Source organism: Hippopotamus amphibius, chromosome 8, assembly GCF_030028045.1.
Source record: "Hippopotamus amphibius kiboko isolate mHipAmp2 chromosome 8, mHipAmp2.hap2, whole genome shotgun sequence".
Classification (NCBI taxonomy): Eukaryota; Metazoa; Chordata; class Mammalia; order Artiodactyla; family Hippopotamidae; genus Hippopotamus; species Hippopotamus amphibius.
Window position 1 is genome coordinate 5664517 of NC_080193.1, and position 26912 is coordinate 5691428.

At 37.5% G+C, this 26912-nt stretch overlaps 1 protein-coding gene across 10 annotated transcripts in view; it reads left to right on the forward strand.

Moving 5' to 3' along the window:
* The window catches only part of TTC28 (tetratricopeptide repeat domain 28), a 586106-nt gene that overhangs the window by 173649 nt on the left and 385545 nt on the right, over positions 1–26912 (forward strand). The window contains exon 1 of one of the 10 annotated variants that reach the window (XM_057745053.1): positions 3844–4689. The exons of 7 other annotated variants lie outside the window; for them this stretch is intronic. In XM_057745053.1, the coding sequence (XP_057601036.1) occupies positions 4663–4689 (27 nt within the window). In that variant the 5' untranslated portion in view covers positions 3844–4662. Of the gene's footprint in view, positions 1–3843; positions 4690–5043; positions 5089–26912 lie in introns of those variants that run through there. 2 more of the 10 variants (XM_057745054.1, XM_057745055.1) reach the window with 2 other exon arrangements.

A 26912-nucleotide genomic window follows, 5' to 3' on the forward strand; every position in this document is an offset into this window, starting at 1 on the left:
GCAGACTGAATTTAGACCTACAGGTATGTTTCGTTTGGCCTGTTAGGAGGCTTTCAAACTTTTGAGCAAATAGTTAAAATCAGGAAATTTTTAGCTTCTTATGAAAATTTAGAGGATCTGGCACCGTTGGACTGATATTCTTGTATGACATCAACTGACTAGCCTTAATGTAGCAACTCCCTCTTTTACATGATTTATCTTTCTCCAGATTTACAATCCTTACAATTCCCTTTTACTTTACACCTGACTGTGTTTCATTTGTTCATGTCACCTGCTTTGCCCTTCTGAAAATTTTTGTTGCACAGCAAGTCAAAGGCAGAGTAAAAAATGGAAACTTTTATCTTGATCCCTAAGCAAATAGGTTCCTGCCCCCATCACTCAAACGTAGGTTTATAAGCCCTGGATTCTAGTCCTTCCATTACCATTGATTTGCTGCGTGACATTGAAGGGGTCAATTAACTCCTATGAATTGCAGTTTTGATATCTCTCATATCTGTCAAATGGTCATTATAAGCATTTTAATTATGTACATAATTTGAAAATCCAAAGGTTTATATACAAAACAGCCTCTTAAAGTCATGGTTAATATTTTGTTATATTAGACTACTTCAAAATGCTGCTTCAATCATGCCTCTTGACTACTGTTAATACCTTTAATGCCCTGCATCCTACAGGATAACATCCAAATTTCTTTGCTTTACAGTGTTCCCTACCATTTGGTTCCAACATACCTTGCCAAAGTATCTTTTACTTTATATGGAATGGAATGGAATTTCTACTCATTCATTTTTCAATCTCTACCCTCCCTTCGTCCTTTTATACCATAAATATTGAGCACCTCTGCTGTGCCAGGCACTATGCTGGGCTCTGAGGATTACAAAACTGAACAAGACAAAGTTTCTGCCTCTAACATTCTCATTCTTAAGCCTTATATTTTAGTCAGGTCAATATATTTTGTATCTTGAATACATCTTATGTAATCTTGCCTCCTTTGCTCACACTATTCTCCCTTTTCTTTTTCTTTCATTATTTCATTTAACAACTATTTATTGATTGCTTTTTTTATCAGGCACTGTTCACTGGGTGTTGATATTATAACAAAGACCCTGCTCCCTTGGAATTGATATTCTTGGGAATGTAAGACATTAAATAAATAAAATATATGTCATAAGGGCTACAAAGTAAATGTAGCAGGGTAAGGAAGATAGAAGGTAACAGTGTGTGGGTCATGGTGCTACTATTTTAGAAGGGATGATGAGAGACAGCCTTTCTAATATGATATTTGAACTGAAGGAACTGAGGGAGGGATCCAAGATGGCATCTGGAGGAAGAGTGATTCAGGCAGAGGGTGCAACACATATATTCTTGATATATTCAAGGGACAGTGAGGTGGCCAGAATGGCAGGGGCTGAGAAAGAAGTGCGAGAGGGGTAAGAGATGAGTTCTGAGAGGTAGATGGGTCCAGATCCTGAAGAACATTAGTGTCTGTGGTAAGGACCTTGGCTTTCGGCTCTAGAATGAGTTGTATTTCCTCTGAATTTCTACTTCAGATTCTTTTGTGACACCTTCCTTGACCATCCCTCTTTACAATGGTTTCTCCTTCTATCTCCTGGAACACAACTGACCACATAATTCATTTGTTTAACTGACCGAGGCAATGTCTGGTTGCCTTCTTACATGTCTTCAGCTCTGCCCTAACTTCTTTGTAACTTCCTCTAGCTTAGGGATTTAGTTTTATATCTTTCTATCCTACATGATGTTTTGCACTAGTTGGGACTTTAATATATTAGGGTGAGTCAAAAATTATGCGCACTCCAGTTGTATTAAAACTTCTGTTGGCCCCACTGTCTTATCAGTGCTTTCCATTCAAGGCTACTGTCTCCCCAGTCACTGCTGTGCAGGTGTGAATGCAGTTCATTTGTAACTGCAGTGTGAGCAAAAATGGATGCCCCACTTGTGATCTGCACGAAAGAAGAGCAGCATGCGGTGATTCATTTTTTGTGGTCTGAGGGTGTACTTGGTGCCTTTACTTATCGAAGACTTTGTACGCAGTATGGAGAAAACGTTTTGTCACAAAGAAGTGCATATGAATGGATAGAGATGCTTATTGAAGAGCTGAAGCCTAGACTTCAGATTAAACACAGAAGACTGCTATCCAAGGGGGTTGTGATTTTGCATGACAATGCATGTTCACACACTTCTGCCCACACTGTCAACACTCTGCAGAAACTTTGTTTTGAGATGTTAAAGCATCCTCTCTATAGTCCTGATCTTGCTCCATCAGACTTTCACCTGTTTGGTCCCCTGAGAGCAGCCCTACAAGGACAAAGATTCACTTCTGATGAAGAAATGAAGACAGCAGTGCATTTGTGGCTCGCAGCTCAGCCTAAAACATTTTTTAATGAGGGAATACGAAAGCTTGTTGAGAGATGGACAAAGTGTGTTGAAAAGCAGGGAGATTATGTCAAAAAATGATGTATTTGTCTTTTCTAAGCGTTAATTAAAATAAATTCTACAGCCAGAGTGTGGATAATTTTTGACACACCCTAGTATGTTTGTTTTGTGAGGCTCTGGCCTCAGACATCAGCAGTAGGAATTTGAAAGCAATGTCTAAGAAATAAGTGAAAGGACTTGGTAATAGATTAGACATAGGAATGGTATTAATTAAGGTTTTAGTTTGTGTCCTCGAAGAATAACAGCGCTATGGAGAGATACAGGAAAGTTGGGAAGAAAAACTGATTTGGGGGTAGACTGATGAATTTGATTTGGAATTTATTGAAATTCCATGTTAGTAGGACATCCAAGTTAAGCTGTGCAAAATATTTGGATATGTTAGAACATATACAGAGTATTGGTGTTATTTGTGACTGCTGACTGCAGTATGTAATTTCAAGAGCAGGGATAGCCTCTTACTCATATTTCTAATGTCTGGAACAGGAGCTGGCAAATAATAGGTGCTTAAGTCAGACACTTAATAGTTTTATTAAGCAGAGAAGTAAGTTTGGTGTGTAGCTATGATGCATATTGTGGCTTAAGAACTAGTACTTATTCCTTCAGCTATAATTGTTGATATTATTATTTTGTAAAAGATAATGATTTCACCATTGAATTTCAGACTCTTAGGCTTAGAAAAAAATCTCAAAAGTAATTTGTTTTAGTTAACTGTTATGGGTATTTTAATGACATTTACAATATATCTGATATATATAGTTAGTGTCCAATCTGCTTGTAATCATCCACATCAGCCAGTCCTGCCAATGCATTCTAGAACTTTGAGATTCATAAGTCAAATATTGTTGGAACAATGGAGTGATGGTACTTCCGTTGCTATTATGTTTATCAGCTAGTATTCTAGTAGCTTATACTACCCATTAATTCCCCAGCTGTCAAAGTAGCCTCATGGTGAGATAAGAATTACTAGACATGTTGGATGACAAATAGTAGAATTACATTGTATTTTGTATTTGGAGATATGTCTCCTTAAATAGGATGGAACCATTTTACAGAAGCTGAATGAAACAACCTCAACAGCAATATTTTTTATAATAATAAAATTAGTGCTAAATTTAGAGAAGCAGAGTCTATTCTTGATTAAAATTTTTATCTTGTCAGATACCTTAAATCTTTTTCCTTTAAGTCACACTTTTAGATTATATAGCCTTTTGGTCTAGAAACCTTTTCTATTCCTTTTTTCTCTCTATAGAACTCACAAATGTAGATCTTTTGAAGTGGTTTCCTGATTCTGTAGGTCTCTTCTGGCTCTGATTCCTTAGGAGCTGTTAGGTGCCTCTGAAACTGTATGCTTTACCCTTTTGCTTTGGAGCAGATGTCGTGGCACTAAGACCCAGAAGCCATTTGCTCTGTGTGGCTGGGGCTGGGCAGGCTGTGCTAGCACCGAAGGGAAGGAAGTCATTAGTGCAGACTGAGCTGTGGAGTTGGGTTCTTGCAGGATTTCCTTCCAGCCTTTCCCCACTAAGGTTCTTGGGAATTAAAAAAAAAAAATCTAAACACACAAACCAAGTTTTCCTATTTACAGTGTTCAGGGAAGGTAGGCATTTCGGGAAGGGCAGATCCTTTCCCCAAGTTATCCAAGAAGGAAGAGAAAACAGCGTAAAGAAGCTCTGATTACAGATTTTTGGAATTTTCTTTGCTAAATTTTACAAACGAGAAATACACCCAGAATTTCGGGAATTGCTCCAGGCTGCGCGTGAGGGTTTGATTGCTTGTCTAATCTTTTTTTGAGAAGAGGAGAATTCGCCAAAAGGGGTTTGGATGGCAGGAGCCCGGCTGGGTTTCTGCAGCAGCTTGCGTTCTCCGTCTCTTCTCTGAGCGAGGGTCTCAGCAGCCGGCTTGGAGACCCCCTGCCGCAGGCTCCTTTTGCAGGCGCTGGCCTGAGGGGAAAATGCTCCGCTCTGGCAGGAGTACGCTGGTTGCTGCTGGGACTTCCTAGCCCCGTGGGAAGTATATTTGTGGTTTGGGGATACTTTTCATTGAACTGAAGGCGAAAAGACTGGATTCTCCTGGGCTCTTTCCCTTCGCAGTGAATATGGGAAAGAATTAGGGGGTGGGAGGGAGGCAGCATGACTTGCAGTCGTCGCTGCCCTGCATCTGCCCCCAGCCCCCAGCCAGCATCTTGATGTTCCACGTATCGGCTGTACAAATATGATGAAATGGCAGCCCCGGAAGAAGGTAAGTGTCCGGAGTGGGGACGGGGCCCTGATGCCCGACCTCGGGAGGGGTGACAGGGGGCGGTTGCCCTCGGGTCCCTTCATCCCTTCTGTAGTTTGCTGGACGGGCAGGTCCAAGTAGCTCTGCCTCTTTAGGGACTTAACGCAGTCCCTTAGGGACGAGTTACCAAGTCTGATCTGCGTCTACTGCGCTCTTAAGTTTTTCCATCTTGGTATGCCCGGATTCTCTGGGGTGACAGCTCAGAAACATCCTTTTGCCTTAGAAGCCCGGTGGAGCCAGCGACACGATTAGCTTTGCAGGAGCCAGCCAGGAGCTGCCAGGGTCTAAGGACTCCGTGGCGCCTCGTCTACGGGGAGCCGTTTGGGGTTGTAGTCCCAGCACATTCCAGTGTCCTCGCAGGTGGGTGTTGTAGTACCTACTTCCCCAAGGGGTTAACAGGCTCTGAGCCGCTGGCAGCCGCTTCCCCAGGGCCCCGCTGGGGGGCGAACATCCCCAGCACAACAGCCCAGCAGCTGGTTCCTGGGCAGTGGGGGCCGCGGGGCCTCCAGTCTGAGCGCCTGGGGCCGGGCCGGCAGGGCCTTCTGCCCGCGGGGCTCCCGGGCGGCCGCGTGGGCTCGCGCGAGTGCACTCGCCGGCCATTGTCACGGGTGTGTGTCTGTGCGTGGCAGCGTGCACAGGCGTGTGTGCATCGATCGTGGGGAAGAGGGGGAGGGGGCACTTTGCTTTTTGTGAGATTATTTCCTAATATGGCTCCTTTGTTGAGAACTCAAGAAAAAAAAAAATCCAGTGGTTCTATCAAAATAAATTGCTATTGGTCCCAGAAATAACGTTTCTAAATGTGGGACTGGTCGGTACCCCAGGACGTTCAGAGAGAAAGACGGCATACTTCAAGTTGGCGGCTGTAGCTTTGCCTAGGGCTCCCTTTTGCTAACTTGTCTGACTGGCGCTGTTAGGTGAACCCAGTGGTTCACTGCATAGCAGGACTTCCCCCCTCCCCCCGTCTCAAATACCTCATTTGGCCGTGGTTTTTATTGACATTCTTTTGAAGGAAAAACATAGCGAACTGAATGTGCTGTGCCCCTCCCCAGCCATGACCTGTCTCTATTAGCAGCTGCATGGTGTTTTACTTGAACTAGCTAAACTGACTCTTTCTTTGTGGCATGATGTGTGATACCATGTTTTACATCAGAGCTGAAATAGAAATCATGTGTGAAATGCATGAGAAGATATTGTGATTTGTTTTATTGCCAGAAAATCTAACAAACACTGCTTCAGTACAGCCTGGTGAATTGAAAGGTTTTCTTTGATATCTAATTTGCTATCTGAAACGAAGTCTTTTCTACCTCATTCTGAAGTCAGAATCTCTTATATTAGTTCTCATCATAGAGCTTCTTTCAGTAAGATTGGTTTCATGTATTTTAGTTTAGAGATCCATGCATCTCCCCCTCACCACCCATAAAAATCAGAGTTAGGATGAGGAAAACCCATAGAAGAAACCATATAATTAAGCAATTTAAACAGATGCTGTGTGTTCCTAAAGCCCTCCCCCCAATTTCTTCTATATTTGTAAATTGCATATTTATGAGTACTTTTAAGATGTCTGCAAACTATACATTCATAAATGTCTGTTTTTTCTATTTTACCCAATATGCAGTAACTCATGTGATTATGTCTGTGGAAACCCCTCTGGGTACTGGTATTGCTTGAACCACGGAAGTATTATTCTTGGCAGTCAGGTGGATTTCTGGACTCTGGAAGATTCTGTTTCAAGTGTTAGGATTCACTCTGCAGTATTTACTCACTCTGTGATGCTTAAATTGCTATACCAGAAGGTTGTGTTTATTCACTGCATTCATAATCCCAAATCATCATGTTATAAGGATCCAGATATAGTTCTGCAGAGCTCATGGAAGATTAAAAAATAAGCTGAGCCATCAAATACTGTGTGATTACTTGTTGGTGGCTTGAGAACAATTCTTGCTTCTACATTGTAAACGGAAGCTTCCTTGGAAGAATATTCAACTCCTGTAGGGCACCAATAAGTCTTTACAAAGATTAGGTTTATTTTTTTTACTCTTGCAAGAATACTCACATTCAAATTCAGATCAGGTTCAGATTCAATGATCAGATCATTGCAGTGGTTTCTGGCTGGGTCTGCTAACACATTTGTAGTGGTACAGTCACATGCCATGTGTTTTATCAAACTGTTTCATAAAAACCATTTACACCACAGATGAAAAGTGATATTACATTGATGTGATTTTAACAAAGCTAAGAAGATCATCTGTAAAATGCTGCCTCAAAGCAGCATTTGCTATAGCTGGGCTTCATGGCTAGGATTGGTTGTTAACTTGCCCTATCAGCCGCTACCAGTACTGGCTTTTGTAAATTCTGGGCTCACTGTAAGAGAATGACCATAGGTTCTAGGTCTCTTTGTTTCTAACTGAGCATGCAGCAGGGGTACATGATTGAAAGGGAGCTCTTTACTCTTCTTTCTTCTGCTTATTTGCTGGGTTTAACTGAATACTAAAATTCAAGAGGTGGGCTCTGGAGTATTCAATTAGGGTTTGCTACCTTTTTCACAAAGAAACCAACAGAACATGATTAATCATGTTCCATCCTCAGGACCAGTGAGGAGCTTATTTAGCCGTAGCTTTGCTCCCTCATTTCTGGATAATACCACCAAGATGCTCTTCTCCCCTCCCCTTCTTGAAGCAACAGTGATTTTATCTGCCTCTGAATTCCTGGAACATTTAGAATCTGTGCCCTTTTAGGCTGATTGTCCTTTACTGATGATAACCTTTTTTTATCTTAGCCTCTCAATTATGCTTTACGTACCTTGAATTCAGGAACCATACTTCATACCTCTTTTTTGGTGCCAGGGATAATCTAGTTGCTCAGTAAATATTTATTTGATGTAAAAGTAAATAAGAACTATTGCTTTGTAAAACTTGTGTTTATTTTAGGGTGGTATGATCTTTAAATGTAAAAAGGTTCAGAATATTTCACTTGACTTCATAGGTATTAGACTGTAGTGGATTATTAAAGAAAACCAGAATATTTTGGCACTCACTTCTAATCTTTTGTAGACAACATCAGGGAGGGGACAACTACACTTTCCACACAGGCTCCATGGCAGGCGTTGTTAAGACACACTACCAGGCTCTGGATCCAGTGTCATGATCCTTTTATTAACATAACCTTATTGGCCTGGCAAAATATACTTTCCCCTGTTTTCACGTTAAGACGCTACCATGCAGCACATTATTTTTACTTTGTATTTGTAGAAATGATAGTAATTAAAATGCTCATCTCATAGGAACATGTTTGTTTACAATTCTGAAGTGATTTTTGCTCTTTAAAATCCCAGGATTAGTATCAGATAACACTGTGTAAATAAGACTGCAGTCAAAACCTTCTGCAAGGCTGCTGCTGATTGGATTTTTTCATTGCTTATCTAATGTTATTTTACTGTTCACACATAATAAAAGATCATTAATAGGAATATGTCACATAAGCTACATTAATTATGTCATTTGAGAATCATATGATGTGTTTATCTTGTTATACTTGTCACATTAATATAATGTGAATCTGGCTTCTTAAATGACTTCTCTGATAGAGCTTCATTTAAAAAGCTTATTTCAAAGCTCACTTATAAGGATTGCATCTTGTAAATTTGTGTCTCGGAATAGCTTATTACTTTAACAAAAGACTGTATTTCACATCCCTGAACTTTTTCTATGATAAAGTATTTTGTTTCTGGATTAGTTACCTGCCTAAATGCTGTGCTAGTTGATACTAGTATATTACTCATTTTGGACAAGAGTTTGCGTATAGCATAAAATTAGACTTAAAAATAAGCACTGGGGACAAAAGTAGTTTTAAAGAGAAGTCTTAGAAATTTCATGATAAAGGTCTTTCTGCAGTTCCATCTATACACCATTCCCAAATCAGTGCAACCTAGAGACCCGGGTTTTGGTTCTGTCAGTTGCCATGACTTGTGTGCTTGGGCATGTCATTTAATCTTTCATATCCAACTCCCCACTGTCATAGTTTAGCGCCTCATTGTCACTTGCTGGATCTATTACAAATGGCATTCTAATGATTTTTCTTTTCCTTGTCTCTTTTTTCCTCTAATTTCCCCCTTTTATTCCTTCTAAAGTAATTGTTTAAAGAAACACATGTATTATTCACCTTCTTAAAACTCTGCCATGTCTCTCCGTTGTCTAGTAGAGGTCTCCAAAGTGGGGTGAGCACATCTTGGGCTAGGGAGTGTGCAAGAAAATGACTGGGTTATGGGGAAATATGAGGACTTCTGTTTTTGTGTATTTTTTAATCTAAAGAATAGGAAATAAGTTAAGCTGTGCTCTTTCAGTATGGTTTGCCACTCTTCTCTTGTTTGTTCAGGGGACACGAGGGGTTCTTAGTGGTGCCCTCTCATTGTTCATGCTAGTCATTTGTTCACCTTCAGTGTGCTGTGGTGTACTTAGTTTCCGTCATAAAATACCTTGCCTTAAGTGATTAATTTTATTAAAGAGGAGAAGAAAAAAGAAGAATGTAGTGTAGGTTACATAGTATAGTGATGAAGAGGATGGGCTCTGAAGCTAGACTGCCTGGGTACAGCCTCTTAGTAGCTGCATAGGCAGGTTATTCAGCCTCTCTGTACTTCAGGTGTCTCATCCATTTAATGTGAGTGGCCACCTAGCTCTTAGTGTGACTTTGAAGATAAAATGTAAAATGCGTGCAAGGAGAGTCTGGCACATAAAATGTGCTTACTGCACTTTTTCTGTTAGTATGATGGTACCCTGTAATCTAGCTGGACACAGCTTACCAGGCTTCTGTGCATTTGTACATACTTCTGCCTTTACCTAGAATATCTTCTCATTAACTCTTCTTAACTCGCTTACTTTTGTCACTGGTCATACTGTAAGAACTCACTCAATCTTCTCCCCTTAGTGAATCTTTCTATGTAATTGCTGGGCATAGTTGGCCACACCCTCCTTTGACCATACTTGTATGAGCCATAGTTGTAGTTCTGTGCTGTAACTGTCAGTATGTCTGCCTCTGTCAGTATAAGGTTGAGGGCATAGGAACGGAGTAGGAACTGAGAGAGTGAATATTTGAAAAAATGCAGTGCATTTATGGAATGTGATGGTCAGTGATCTTCAACCAGCTGGCAAGGTTCTCTGACTTGCCAGTTATTGGAAATGCCTAACTTGCAAGTTTATCTCTATTTCTTACCCCCTCAGAACACCATATTGACTATGAGTCACGGTAATTCAAAGGGATAATCTTAACTCTGCATCTATTAAAAATAAAGTCCCAGTTATGAGGTGATAGCTGCACAACATTGTGTATGTGCTATATCCAACTGAATTGTACACTTGAAAATGGTTAATTTTATGTTATATGAACTTTACCTGAATTGGAAAAACGGAGGAAAAAGTTACAGTTGTGATATATCTCACAACTGGCTCATAAGATACCAGTGCCATGGTTGTAAACCACTGGAGTAAATCTGTATTCCCTTCAGCCTGAAATATTTTTGATTTTGTAAAACTGGTAGGGAATGGTCATCTATAGAGAACTAGTTCCAGGGACATTTGAGAAGCTGGGAATAGTTGATAGACTTGATAAGAAGTGAAGGAAGTCAGTGACGAGGAAATCTGATTTGGCACCTTTACTGTTCAGGAGCTAGCCAGTAAACATTGCCAGTGTAAAAGGCTACAGAGTTTAATTGGACCAACTTCAAGAAAAGGCGCCAGCAGCCACCTTCATTTTGCTAGTCAATCACAGTGATGACATGCTGTGGAAAACACAGCGGAAGCAAGAGAAAACCTGAAATCCCTGCTGACCTTGTCAGCTTTAGCTTCCACAGTGAATTCATTATATCATTAATAACAATGTATGTCTCAGCTTTAAGACTTTGCTTTTATTGATGTGCTATAACCATGTAGTTTTATTGAAAGCTATAAAAATTATATCATTTAACTGACATTTTTAGGATATGTATGAAGGTTTTGTCCTGAATTTTCTTGTTAGTCCCCCCTTTTAGATTTTTGTAGCTGAGAGGAGTATTCTCACATGATTGAGCCCTTTAACTATATTCCTTCTTCAGCACACTTTATTTATTCTGTTAGAGTGTTCTATCTTTGTTATTTTGAGTATCCTATTCTTTTAGCCTATAAGGAAAAACATAAAATTGTATCCTTTGGCTTACACCTTCTGTGTAATAAATTTAGCATTTCTGGAAAAAGTACCTGAAATAAACTTGATGTCAGTTGTCAGAGCTGCATATAAGCTTTCTGCTGGTAGGTGTCTCATTTTGGACTATCAAAGAACTGAAATTTCTGTAGCTTATGTCTGCTTATGTAAGTCAATGTCCATTCATGAATGCACTTGTATTTCCAGAATTATTTACTTTGTGGGAGGTAGTATTTTGGATTTACATCAAGTTGGGAGACTGAGGCTTGTGGAAACACAGATTTTGAAGTAGTTCTGAGTTACAGAGCAGTTACCATTTGGAATAGGGACAAAGTGGAGTTGGGAGCCAGGAGGTCATTGTGGGAATTCATTGTGTTTCGATAACATACTCTCCTAAACACACAGTATACATAGACTTGAACCTAGAAAGATAGTAGTGGGAGTAGAGAAGGAAGAAACCTACAAGGATACTTTGTTGTACATTCTGGGATAACTTATATCCTATACTGGCATAACAACATTTATTATCAATAGATTAGAAATTGGTTTTTCTTTAAATTGATAAGTGATTCCTTAATTTGACTTGTCCAATGTGGGTATTCCTTGTTATAAGGAAAAACAAAATACAATATTTGAATCTGAAAACAGACTGAAGGCCTACTTGTTTTATATAACTAAAAACCTTGAATGTCCATTATATTTATCTGATTCATTACCTCATTACTCTGACAGTTAATTGTTAAGCATATTTTATATTTTAAATATTTATAAAGGAGTATAACAGAAATGTACACACTCATTTTCAGGATTATGTTAAATTGTGGTTATCTGTGAAAAGCTGAAATGCTTAAACCCAGATCTGTCAGGTATTTTTGGAAGTGTGTTTGTAGAGTTGAGATTCTCAGGCGTAAATAAATAAGATTATTATGTTTTGGGGGAGTAGAAAGAAAATGTCATAGTGAGTAATGGTGGACCTATGATCATTTTAGTGGACTTCAGGTCTTTATTACTTAATAATTAGTTTTTTTCCAACCGAGGGTGGTCTGGAGAAATAAAAGATAAATGCAAACCACTTTATTGATAATAATTTTGGTATATATATTATGTTGAACCATGTGAAACTGCTGATATTTCACCATCTTTTACCTACAAAACTAGAAATTTACTTTGGTTCAATTAGTATTTGGGGGGTTGGGAATGGTGGTCATAAATATTGAAATTAAGACTAAAAATGTGTTTGAGAGCTTAATTATGAATTTTAATATTTTGTAGTTACCATGATTTTCATGGAAAATCACTTCACTAATAATTTAGGTGTGGTGTTCTTGTGAATTTCTTGTTAACTCAAACTTAATTCATTAACTGCTAGCCCTTATTAAATTTCAGCCATTTTTTAATGTGAGATTTTCTAAAATATGTAACACATTTTCTGTCTTCTTAAACAGAAGGTACTAAGCTTCCCCTGATTACTCAGGATTATTATCACAAACATGAACTATTCTGCTTTGGCATAATGCAGCACTACTATAGGAGCCTTTAAGGAATGTAAAATTATTTGTTCCTATGCTGAATGACCCCAGATTGCTTTTCTTGTTTCTTTTAAAATACTTTTATGACTTCTTTGTGTGGTTTTTACCTTTCTCTCCATGTTGCCCAAAGTAATGCTGCTGTCGTGTGCCTACCTCTTGCAATTGTTTTATGTATTTGTTTCCTGTCTGTGGTGGATGAGAAACGCAGCTAACTGAACCTTACCTTGTGACTGAGATGAAAGTAAGTGGACTCTGAATGAGGATTTCTCTTATGAGTATATGAACTTTAGAGTATGAACTGTGACTTTCTATTTTGACTACTTAGAGGTTTTTTGTGGGTTTTTTGTTTTTAAATACTTTCTGGTTTTAGGCTGTGTTTTAGATGTTTAAGGTGGTTAATAAGTGACCTTTTGATAAGTGAGATATTTATCAGGCTATTGATTACTGAAAGTTAGATACATTTGAGGATGCTTGGTCACAGAGACTGAAAACATTTTGAATGATTTGATAGATACCACTCTAGTTTTCCCTTTCCTGACTTAGCTTTAGTATCTGGCTTGGCATTTATTTTCAATAACTTGTTCAGATATATACATAATAATAAACTATTGCAGAGGGAACTAGTATTAGTAGTTTATGTGAAGGGTATTTTTGTATATTTTAGGGAGTATATGTGATTGCCTGTGAGAAGAAATGACCAAGGAATGTGGGGTTTATTTAAATATTAATTAGTTACATATTAATTAACTAAAACATTATCTCTTTAGTGACATAAATATTATTAATTTTAAACAATCCTTTTTGTTTTAGCCTAGGCTGTTGCTAGTCAGCATTTATAATACTGAGACTGAAACATTTTTTAGAAATGAAAGGAACCTTAAGGAGCATTTAATTTTACAGATTAGGAAGTAGAATACCAGTAGGGTAAGATGGCTCCCTCAGAATCATGTAGCTATTCAGATGCTGGTCGTAGACCTGGGTACTCTAAGAAGAGGGCCGTATCTACTGGGCTGTACTGCTTCTACCTCTTCTCTAGGAATTCAGAATCTATGGTGGGCTTGTTTTGGGGGAAAAAAAACGTTTTTTAGATGATATATTTTGAAAACAAGAAGAAATCTATTTGTTTTCAGACACCTTTTCTGTGACCTCTTTTCCTAAAATTCTTTTGTGCCAATGCTTTAAAAATCTGTAGTAAAATGCAGATATGACAGTAGCATTTGTTTGCTCTCTGTTAACTTTACTGCTCTGTCATCCAGCAAGACATTCCGAAATGGGATCCTTATACCTCTTGATATGCCTGGTAGGGAGGGATTCATGAAGCCTCAGGTCCCTGGTCACTGAGAGGCCTGGTTTGAGGTGGAGGATGGGGTCACTTTGATGGTGACCCTGAGTAGGAAGGAAGTAGCATTAAAGGGGTAGCTTTTGTGAGGACAGGAGAAAAAGATAGCTGAAAGTGGAAATAGGGAGAAGGATATTGACCACAAATTGCATGTACTTTGTAATTTTAAGATAAGATCAGCTCTAGGTGAGAGTAGGTGACACAGAAGGACCAGGAGTAAGGGAAGAAAAATTAATGACCACTATCAATAAAGAGAGAATAATTTATCTGAAAAGTAAGCAGTTTACGTAGGTTTACACTAATGTGAAAGAGACCTCACTGATGATAAATCTATCAGAATGTACGTGTCACTGTTCTGATTATATGTGATGATAGCTATGGTTCTTAAGAAATTTTAATGAACAATATAAATGCTATCCCATTTATAGTGATCATGAAACAAACAATTTAGAAGAACTGGGCTATTATATGGAACCGTTGTTTCTAGTATAACTAACTGTGGGTAAATTATCGGTATTAATTTGAACAGAACTCTCTGACTTAATTTTTAAAAGTGAATTCATAATATATTGTTGTACTCCATCATTCCGGATTAAGAATGAATGAGAATGTAAAATCCCTAAAGCTAATTTTTAAATTATTATAAGTCTATAGAATATACTGCTGACCTTTAGAAGTTGATTAAAATAGGATAAAAATGTGGAGAAAATGAGTAGATTTCTTTTTTTCTTTAAAATTTAAATTAAAAATTCTAACTTTAAGAAGTATCAACTAAAGGAAGGAGCTTAAATTATAGGTTATTGATTATGTGTAATTACATATGCAAATATAATTAACACTTATACTGACCAAATAAACTAGGGAAGATAGGCACAGAGGTTATGATATCACCATGGATGTATTTTAACACTAATATAAAAATGTACAATTTTTGATTAAATAGAACCAGATATTTGTTCAAAGTTTACAAAATATGTGATTTCATGGGGCTTCCCTGGTGACACAGTGGTTAAGAATCTGCCTGCCAATGCAGGAGACATGGGTTTGATCCCTGGTCTGGGAAGATCCCACATGCTGCAGAGCAACTAAGCCTGTGTGCCACAACTACTGAGCCTGTGCTTGAGAGCCTGTGAGCCACAACTACTGAGCCTGTGTGCCACAACTACTGAAACCCATGTGCCTAGAGCCTGTGCTCTGCAGCAAGAGAAGCCACAGCAATGAGAAACCCTCACACCACAACAAAGTAGCCTCTACTCGCCACAACTAGAGAAAGCCCATGTGCAGCAGCAGTACCAAAGCAGCCAAAAATAAATAAATTAAAAAAAAAAGAATGAGAAATTTACATATTAAAAATATATATGATTTCTTAATGGACTCTGTAGCCCTTTTAGAGGCTATTTCAATAATAATATTAAAAATCAAATTTCTTTTAAATGATCAAATTAGTAAACATTTATTAAAACTACTGGAGATGCAAATATGAATAAAATACATTTCCTCTAGAAGGGAGGATAAGACAAGTGTACACTGCCTAAAATGTGAGGTGGCATATGTTAAGTATCACCAGAGAGAGTGACTTAAAGGAGAGGGCACAGCTGAATTGGTGGAAGAAGGGGAAGGGGTAAGAATTAGTCTACCAAGAGAGTTTGCATGGTGGGGTGGCGTTTCAGTTAGACTTGGTGGGCTTACCGGATGGAGACGAGGAGACCATCCAGGCAGCAAGAATAATGGAGAGAAAGCCAAGCTCTGAGCATGTTTTTACAACAAGGTAAGGAATCCCAGTTTGGTTGGAGAATAGACTTCAAGCGTCAGCTGAAATCCAGACAGTAATCGGCCCCAAAGATGGTGAATTAGGTTTTCACATGCTTACTCTCCTCTTAATGCTCGGTGAGTAACTGGTTTTTCTCACAATTTCTTACTAAAGAGAAATGAAAAGCTGAGTAGGTTGTAAATGATGGGATTTTATTTGGCTCTGCAAGGGTTTTTATAAATACTACAGCAGCTGTTTACATGTTTTTCGTGATTGCCGTATGCACATCAGAATGATTCTCCTCATTGTTTCACGCATAAGTCCATATTTGACTCAAGTTTATCTTTGAATGTTTGCCATTCTCATTTTATTTGTAATCCTTTGGGTAGTATTAGTTACCTAATGATAGGAATATCATAAATTTGGAATTTCAAGCCTTTCCAACTTCAGAATGTCATCTCTTTACTACACATATTACGTAGAACTGTTAAAGGATCAGTTTGAGGTCTGTAGCACAATTCACAAAGCAACAATCTCTCCTGTATTTCCAAATAAAGTATTTGAAGGGAATGATATTTGCAGAATGTGCTATAGTGGTAAGTTTAGAGAGTACAAGATAATTACTTGTAATTATGGCAATTTCTGTAAGGGAAATCATCTTAATTTGTTCCTACCAAGAAATAGAATTGCTCTACTCATAGCATTTGAATCTTTTTTAGAAGATTAATGCTGTGTGCCCTTGTTACTTTGAATGGACATTACAACTTTTCACTATATCTGAAATTACTGCTTTAATTCACATTTCTGTTTGAATTACTGTTAAATGCAGTCTTTAAAAAAATCATATTCCAGAGCCCTTGTTGGAGAGAACTTATACGTCCATCCTAAGCAAATTGTGAAAGAATAGTACATCTCTACTAGGAGAATAAGCTTCCAAAGAAGTCATAGTCTGGATGGTGAAAAGAGTCTTTAACTCATACTTGGAGTGTTCTCCTGTCATGTTATTCCCTGAAGATTTTAAAATTTAGATGGCCTCTAGGCTGATGGGTAATTGCTGTAGCTTAAAAGAAGTGCTGTATCTCTGGGCATTTTTGTGAAGACAGAATTCTGACTACTTTTTTAAGTATTTAATTATACCATCTGGGAAAGATAACTTGTATGTAGTTAAGACAGGGAGAAAATTGGAGTGGGAAGAATGGGTTTACACTAGAATATAGTTAATTGGAAAAAATATTGAAAAGGAAATGATGGACATGTGTCTACATAGGTGACAAAGGTGCTAAGTAAGGGAAGTTAACTTATTGTTAGACTGTGATTGTCTACAAAAAAAAAAAGTGATTTCAGTCTTCAGAGCTGTTAGGGTGGCTTTAAAAATTCTCAGTTTTTCAATTAGCACCTATTTCTTTACCTTGTGTAGGAATTTCATTTGGTTGCAGTGATGAGAATGGTGCCTTAGTGCTGAAATTTCTGTCTCTCCTATTGCCAGCTGCATCAGAAGCCAGGCTTGAGTACAGCAGCTTTTAGGTAGGATCAGGCAGAGATAGTTCTGAGATGCAAAACTCATGAGTGATTAAAGAGTTGTTCTTAGATCCTGATGTATCCTGCCCCCTCTACTAAGGCCTAAACTTCTAATCAAACTTGGGTTAATTGATTGAATGATTATTTCAATATGCACTTATTGAGGGCCTAGTATGTGCCAGGTGCTGGCTATTTATATCATGAGGAGAAAAAATGAGTAATGCTTAATAGTGATTCCCTTATTCCAACATTTTGGGTATACAGTTAATCCTTATGAATGTTTGCTAAGTAACTTAGTAATTACTGAATTTGAGAGAACCAATTAATTTACTAACTATAAGCACTCTAATAATTTATGAAGTGTTAGATTCAGGTATAATATGGTCCCCATTCTCAAGGAGCTTACAGTCTAGACAGGAAGTCAGATGAGAAAATAAATTATTTCAATACAATATGATAACAATAGTACCACGTATAGGATGTTGTGGGAACACTGAAAAGCAGGAGAAGGAAGAGGAGGTGATATGAGCTAAGCATTGAACTATGTGTGGAAATTGTTGTCTAGGTTAGTAACCACCATGTATTTTCTGTAGTATAGACTTTCTCACTGCTTATCCTTTCATTTTTATTACAGTGACTTTTAAAAGTAACTAAAGTAAACTAATTTTAAAGGAGTTCTCCATTCCTATTTCATTTATTACTTCCATGTTGTCATATTATTGTTCATAGCTTGATTTCCTCTTAAATAGTTTTGGAAGATTAACACATTTCCTACATATTCACTCCTAGTTAGATTAGTTTTCACAGTTGGATTCTTAATAAAATGCGAGCTACCTCCCCCCCAACCCCTTTTTGCCTTGTGGCATAAAGTCCTCTTTTTTTTCCTGAAACTTTAATATACACACCTTTTGAATGTATTATACCTGTATTAAATTTTTTCCTTAATTTTTTTTTAATTTAGGAAATCCATTTTTTTAAAGCTTTTTTTTGTTTTTTTAATTTTTTAAGCTCTTTATTGGAATATAATTGATTTACACTGTTGTGCCAGTTTTTGCTGTACAACAAAGTGAATCAGCTGTATTTATACATATATCTCCACATCCCCTCCCTCCCGTGACTCCTTCCCACCTTCCCTATCCCAGCCCTCTAAGTCATCACCCATCATCAAGTTGACTTCCCTGTGTTGTGCAGCAGCTTCCCACTAGCTTTCTGTTTTACATTTGGTAGTGTATATATGTCAATGCTACTCTCTCACTTCGTCCCAGCTTCCCCTTTGCCCCCCACCCCCCACCCCATGTCCTCAAGTCCATTCTCTACATCTGCATCTTTATTCTTGCCCTGTCACTGGGTTCATCAGTGAGTAAGCATACGGTATTTGTTTTTCTCTTTCTGGCTTACTTTGCTCTGTATGACAGTCTTTAGGTCCATCCACCTCACTACATATAACTCAATTTCATTCCTTTTTATGGCTGAGTAATATTCCGCTGTATATATATGTGCCACATCTTCTTTATCCATTCATCTGTTGATGGGCATTTAGGTTGCTTCCATGTCCTGGCTATTGTAAATAGTGCTGCAATGAACATTATGGGACATGCTTCTTTTGGGATTATGGTTTTCTCAGGGTATATGCCCAGTAGTGGGATTGCTGGGTCATATGGTAGTTCCGTTTTTAGTTTTTCAAGGAACCTCCATACTGTTAGGAAAACTGTTCTTAAAGTACATTCCACTGGATTCACTGAACATGAAAAAATTCTATGGTTAAATAAATTTAAAAGACATGTACACAGTATCTCTTTTGGCATATTGTGAGGGTTCTGAGTAGTCCTATAATTAAACGAATAAGAATGGAGGGGAGAAGAGAGACTTCTTTACTTTTATTCAACCAAATATTTCCCAAATATGACCTCTTTTTAAAAAAATAAATTTATTTATTTATTTATTTATTTATTTATTTATTTATTTATTGGCTGTGTTGGGTCTTTGTTGCTACAGGTGGGCTTTCTCTAGTTGCCGTGAGTGGGGGCTACTCACTCTGGTGGCTTCTCTGTGCACCTAGAGCATGGGCTCTAGGTGTGCAGGCTTCAGTAGTTGTGGCACACGGCCTCAATAGTTGTGACACATGGGCTCAATAGTTGGGGCTCACGTGCTCTAGAGCGCAGGCTCAGTAGTTGTGGCACATGGGCTTAGTTCTCTGTGGCATGTGGGATCTTCCTGGACCAGGGATCAAACCTGTGTCCCCTGCTTTGGCATGGGGATTCTTAACCACTGGGCCACCAGAGAAGTCCCTGACCTCTTTTTTAATAACATGAAAATATATGTGTTGGGAACTTCTTTCTTAACATATCTTTTGTTTTGGATTCGATGTAAGAATTCCTACACATAGTCAGTATGGAAATACTCTTTCTTTCTTATGGCTGAAATTAATTAGAAGGAAATAGAAGAAAGAAGGCAAGAGAAGTAATCGAAGTGAGAAGACTATAGGGATAGAGAATGTGAGAAAAAAAATACTGATAGCGGCAGGAAGGTAAAAAGAAAACTTATCTTGTAAAAGTTAGAAAGTGTAAAATGTGACGTAGTAAAATCCACTTATCAAGTTCCTGGATTTAACATTTCCCCAGAGATATGAACATATTGCCAAGTGCCAAACTATTTTTCTCACATTTAATTTATTATAGTGCTTAAAATACTTCCCTACTGTTTTTCCTGGAAAACATTATGAGGGTTTCACTTTATTATTTTAAAGGACTAAAAATTTTGACAATATAAAGTTGGATAAGAGGGTGTAGTTCCCTTGGTGAATTTCACAATTGGGAAAACATTTTCCTTTCCTGACTTTTTAAGGACCAATAAGTTTGAGGTAGTAGGAAAAGAATCTCTAAGTGTGATGCTGCCTGTGATAGTGTGAAATGTAATACTGTCTTTAAGTCATGAATGAAGGTATGAATTGTTCAGTTGTTTGGTTACTTTTTTTGATGGAGTGCTATCATTCTTTTGGAGCTATAATGGGATGAAAGGCCATTGCTGAACTTGGTTAAGGGAATGTCAGGGAGAGTCATTGACTCTGTGCACCTTAGCCTTGCCAGGTAGCTTAGATAAGAACAAGAATCTAGTAGGAGTGTGCCCTAAGCCTTGTCAAAATATTCCAATTAGCTCTTGCATGGTGCATCACCAAGTGGTCCCTTAACATCAAAGCAGCCTTAGGAAGTAGAAAGTAAGAAATTTGGGAAGTTGCAGAGAATCTTTGGGGTTAGAATGTAGCTATTTTGGGAATTAGAATGACCTGATACAACTCCTTGGGCAAACCACCTAACTATATGAAGATAGATTTAGAAAGTTGACTGTGTAAGTCAGACTTTTTATTGAATTAATTAAATAATTAATGATATTCTCTGCTTAGATTTCTTAATCTTGGCATTTTGAGTCTTTCTGAAAATGTCATCAGCTGTAACTGAAAAGAATTAAAGGAAGGTTTTGTTGTTTTCCTCTACTTCCACTAGTTGGGTCTTTCATTGAACAAATGTTTACCAAGTGCCTTTTGAAATTTGATAAGGGAAGCAACACACCTCTTGGTGCCAGTAAGATGGTGACAGCCACTATCAGAGTGAATGGACCCCAGGGGAAAGCAAGACCGGGGAGATATCGTTGGGCTCTGCCCAAATGGAACTCATTCTTTAAGGCCTTACTCAAGCCTTCCTCTTCAAGAGGTTCTCTGAGACCCAGTAAGTTGAAATTAATCACCCTCCCCTCCCCCCCTTTTTACTGTTTTATCCTTATTAGAGCAATTATTACAGTTTGATTGTTTCATTAGTTCATTTGTTCAACATGTGTTTGTTACACACAATATATCAGCCATACAACTTATCTGGAAGGGCCTGATGAGCTGTCTTCAGTCGTATCTTCAAGAGCGAATTGTTCATTGCTTATTGCTTATTTATATCGGTTTCTCCCACTAGATCTTAAACCCCTAAAGAACAGTGATGGCTCTTATTTGTCTTCTCCCGTGTGCCCAACATAGTGCTTGGCAGTACTAGGTATTGAATATATTGAATTTTGTTTTTTGTCTCTGACACACAGAACTGAAGATGCATGGGTATTGCTCCATTATAGTTGAAATTTGTATAATAGACTTATATTGGAGGAAACCAGAGATCTGACAGCTTATATTATGACACATCCAGCTGTATGTAGTCAGTCAGTAATAGATGAATTCATATTCTGATACTTTTTGTTAGTTTGCAAGCCACTGAACTATTGTGCCTTACTTTAGCTTATTTTAAATAAACCAAATAACTGAAGAACTATGTTTTAGAAATATAATTGGTAGTAGAAACAAAGGGTTGAATCTTTGTTTATATGTGCAATGATTTAGTAAGCAATAGAGTCAGATGTCAAAAGGCTTTTAGGTCACTGGTTGAGTAGCATTGTGGTTTATTATTTACCTTTTGCCTACCACAAATGTTCTTCTAATCCAAGAACCCAGAGTAAATGTTTGCTAAGAGTCTCTACAACGCCTAAACAATGAAATACTCACATGCTTTAGTGGTAGCAAAATTGAACGGCATACAGCTGCCAGCAGCCATTCCTTACTGAGCTAATCCAGGAGGTTTGTGAAAGGGGAACATATGGATAGGGGCTAACTGGAAATTAGCAAAGATCTAAATGTTTGACTAAATGTGGTTATGGTTTGGTATGGTAAAACCCAGAGGTGAGAAATCACCTCCCATCAAAGCCAAGTGGTAAGAAAGAACTTTACTAGAAACAGCTAAGAGACAAACACATTTAGGTATGAGATGCTTTTACCTGGGACTATATTAAAAGGAAATTGTTATCAGACTTATAGTATGGCTTGGGTAAAGAGATCATACTTCAAAACAGCCTTAGAAAGGTATGATCCTTGCCAAGGTGTAGTTGGGAGGCATATATTAATATTCAGTTATAATACAGTGTTCTGAGTATTCTAACAGAAGTATGTACTATGGATCATGGATTCACTGAGAAAGGACTGTGAGGGAAATAGAGAAGGTTTCATACACTTGAGGGAGGTGAGAGGGTTTTGTTTCATGCAGGCCATCACCATAGGAAAAGGCAGGAAGATGTTGAACAGTAAGACACATTTGTTTATTTACTTATTTATTTGTTTATTGTGGAAATGTAAAGTGTGAGGTGCAAGTAATTACTTAGAGCCTAATTTCCTTGTGAAAGGACAACCTTTTATTGCATCTTTTTTTTCCCCCCGTTTTCCCTCCCTCCCTCGACTCTCCCCCACCCTCCCCGTCCCAGTCCTCTAAGGCATCATCCATCCTCGAGTTGAACTCCCTTTGTTATACAGCAACTTCCCACTGGCTATCTATTTTACAGTTGGTAGTATATATATGTCTGTGCTACTCTCTCACTTCATCTCAGCTTCCCCTTCGCCCCCCCAAACCTCGAGTTCTCCAGTCCGTTCTCTGCATCTGCGTCCTTGTTCTTGTCTTGTCACTGAGTTCATCAGTACCATTTTTAGATTCCATATATGTGAGTTAGCACACAATATTTGTCTTCTCCTTCTGACTTACTTCACTCTGTATGACAGACTCTAGGTCTATCCACCTCATTACATATAGCTCCATCTCATCCCTTTTTATAGCTGAGTAATATTCCATTGTATATATATGCCACATCTTCTTTATCCATTCATTTGTTGATGGGCATTTCGGTTGCTTCCATGTCCTGGCTTTTGTAAATAGTGCTGCAATAAACATTCTGGTACATGTTTCTTTTGGGATTATGGTTTTCTTTGGGTATATGCCCAGGAGTGGGATTACTGGATCATATGGTAGTTCTATTTGTAGTTTTTGAAGGAACCTCCAAACTGTTTTCCATAGTGGCTGTACCAACTTACATTCCCACCAACAGTGCAGGAGAGTTCCCTTTTCTCCACACCCTCTCCAACATTTGTTGTTTCCAGATTTTGTGATGATGGCCATTCTGACTGGTGTGAGGTGATACCTCATTGTGGCTTTGACTTGCATTTCTCTGATGATGAGTGATGTTGAGCATCTTTTCATGTGTTTGTTGGCCATCTGTATGTCTTCTTTGGAGAAATGTCTGTTTAGGTCTTCCGCCCATTTGTGGATTGGGTTATTTGCTTTTTTGGTATTAAGCTGTATGAGCTGCTTGTATATTTTGGAGGTTAATCCTTTGTCCATTGTTTCGTAGGCAACTATTTTTTCCCATTCTGAGGGTTGCCTTCTAGTCTTGTTTATGGTTTCTTTTGCTGTGCAAAAGCTTTTAAGTTTCATGAGATCCCATTTGTTTATTCTTGATTTTATTTCCATGATTCTAGGAGGTGGGTCAAAAAGGATCTTGCTTTGATGGATGTCATAGAGTGTTCTGCCTATGTTTTCCTCCAGGAGTTTGATAGTGTCTGGCCTTACATGTAGGTCTTTAATCCATTTGGAGTTTATTTTTGTGTATGGTGTTAGAAAGTGTTCTAATTTCATTCTTTTACCTGTAGCTGTCCAATTTTCCCAGCACCACTTATTGAAGAGGCTGTCTTTTTTCCATTGTATACTCGTGCCTCCTTTGTCAAAGATAAGGTGCCCATATGTGTTTGGGCTTACTTCTGAGTTCTCTATTCTGTTCCATTGATCTTCCTTTCTGTTTTTGTGCCAGTACCATACTGTCTTGATCACTATGGCCTTGTAGTATAGTTTGAAGTCAGGAAGCCTGATTCCACCAACTCCATTTTTCCTTCTCAAGATTGCTTTGGCTATTCGGGGTCTTTTGCATTTCCATACTATTGCATCTTTTTATGAGCAGTTATTTTATTAGGTATTTTTTCAAGTTATTTCATAAGGTTAATTATACATACATATGCCAAAGCACCTGGCATTTCCAAATGTGTTAACATTTAAGATTTAAATTGTTCTGGTGACCCCAAAGAGTGATATAGAAATTTGTGATCTTGCTAAAGCACGCAGTGGCCTACGAGTTGCTTAGCTAATGAGTGGGTATAGCTGGTTACCCAGCAACCTTGTATTCAACCAGTTTATAAATATACCCACGTCTGGATTACTGCTAGTGTAATCTGACTTCTCCCTGCTGTACAATATCCGCTGCCGTCCTTCTCTTTATCATGATGGCCTATGTGCTATGTGGTGGCCATCATCAGCCCGTGGAAGCACTACTCTGGTTTTGTACAGACAGGTAAGGTTAATGTAGCTTCTGTAATGATGTAAGTTAATGGACTTTAGAGTTTATTTGCATGCCAGGATTTATTTTAATGGCATCGTAAATTACTTTAGTCCATTATTTATAGAACCATCAAGGGTCTTAAAAGGGTCACCTGAAAATTTCAGTCATATTTTAGTGGATTTTGTGGAGTAAGGTATATGCTATAGTATCTTTTGCAAATTTGGGGAGTTAGAATGATCCAGAGATCTTTAGGAATGTTGAGGACCGACAGTGGTTTTTAAGTTCTTGACTATTAATCTGGAATCTTTTTCTTACTAGGTGCATGGTTTGTAATATCTGTATTTCTTCATGAAAAATACTGAACTATGTTTTCAGTAATTTGAGTGAAGAAGTAGGTGACTGGAAATAAGAAAATGGCAATTTGTATTATCCATTGATAGTAATTGTTAATAATGTTATCAATACACTTTAAAAAATACATAATTGATTTTTAAAATAAAAATTAGACTTTTAGTGTTTATGGAATAAGGGCTTTCTCTCTGAGTTTTAAAAAGTTTTTAAACTTCTTATTGAGGACTGAATAAAATTTAACTTATTTAATATTATTGAATGGCAAAAGGTGCAGACTACATAGAATTTAGATATATTTAAGGTATTAAAGCACAAGTGAAAAGATGTGAGGATCAGTGTTTGTGGTATGAGTTATGTGATTCCAAAAAAGGCTTTTGGCCACTAACCTCTGAAACCCATCCATACATTTGCCCATTTATATCTATATATAAACCAAATAAGAACCCCTTATTGCTCATCAAAGTCATTTAGCAGGGACATCATTCAAGTATAAAGTGAGAGGTAGCTTGCTCTTCATGTTTTTGAGCATTGCATTATTACTATTGTAGTGTTGAGTATAACATTTTCTGCTTTGCTGACTTAACAGATACTTATGTTCATTTACTCCTTTCCTCTTAAAAGTAATCATTGGAATTTTTATAGAGAAATACAACTTAAAGCCATAACATCCCCATCAAATCTGCTTAAAGCTTATATTGGACATTTCTCGCTCTTTTTTTCCTTGACTAGGCATTTATTATAACTCTTCTTGATTTGAAGTAGCAACTGTAGGCATTTTGATAAATGCCTTAAACAATTATATAATTTCATCATTTCTTGTGTATTTCTTCTTTAAGTAGATAATTAGCCATAAATGAATAATTATTGCTAGCATAGATGGACAAAAACATTCCAACCTCATTAGTCAACAGGGAAATACAATACAGGTTTTTTTTGCACCTATTTCTTTTGATGTTATACTTATTTGTAATTTTCTTCTAAAAGCCAGAAAATTACCTTGTAAAGTAGAATCGAAACAATTCTTTTTAAAGATCTCGCTCTGTTACTTATATTTTCCTAGATTGAGACAGATTCGTTTTCTAAGGTTGAAGTTTTATTAAATTTGGAAGACAATGTACATTAAGCATGCTTTTGGATGTGTGCATGTAAGGATGGAACAGGATAGGATATGCCAATTCCCTTTCAGTAGTTAGTAGATGTAGGACAAAAAGAAGAAGAAAGTAAAAAATGCTTTGAAAATACATGGGAGCAAAATTTGAGGCCATAGAGTATCTTTATAGATTGCTTTGTCAGGTAAACCAGAAATGTTGTGGCTCTTCCCTGAACATCTGGGTTATTGGTTAGTAATAGTATTAGCCTCTGCAGGTCACACACAAGTCTGTAGCAGAGTAAGGTTTCTCTGTACTTACACCATTTTAGTGGTAAAGAATTTTTTTATTAGGTCAGTCATAAATATGATACATAGTTTTTGGATAAAATGTGGCATTATAAATTTGAATATATATCGATTAATATAAAATATAGCAAAAAGAAGGAAGACGTCTACTTTCTTTTCCAGGTGTATCTCAGCTAAAATTGTGTTATAAATGTTAAGTTTCTTGGTTTTGTAATTACAAAAACAGAAGTAAAGTTGCTTTCTTTCAAGTGCTTAGGGAGAAAAAGAAGTTCAAAGGCATGTGCGTGCTCTCCCTCTCAATCTCTCTATATTTTTAAGTGTAATTTTGAGAATTACTGCAACTGCAGAGAAGAGAAACTACCAGGAAAGTACATAACTTTCACTTGGTGTTTGTATTTAGTAATTTCTAATCGGTATCAAAGTTAGAAAAAGAAACCTATTTTTTCAGAGATAACTTGAACTTCTGTATTATACTCTTACTTTTTTTTCTTAAACTGCAGCCCGTGATTAGTTAATAGTGAATTAAAAATAGATATTTAATGTGGAAGGGGAGAAATAGGCATGTTGATTACTCAAGATGAGCAGTTAGTCATCTGGCCAAAAGCTTTCATCTGTCTTCTTTTACAATTAAAACAAAATCTATTAGTCCTGTCAATCAGCAGTCATCTGGGGTGATGACAAGGGCTGTACAAACACCAGTAGCAGCTGCCAAAGAATCAAAGATGTAACTTTTTACAATCAAACTTGCCTAATACGAAATAAATCAGCCTTTTATGATAAAACTGGTAACTTGGTTACTTAACAACCTATAAATCTTAAATTAATATCCTGTAATAGGGATTTAGGGACATTTCCTTTTACTTATAATCATCTGTAGCTCTTTTTCTTAAAAATACATTGAGTTAGTCTCATTTAAAGCTGCAGTTGGGAAAATTGCATTCTAAGCTATCTGGA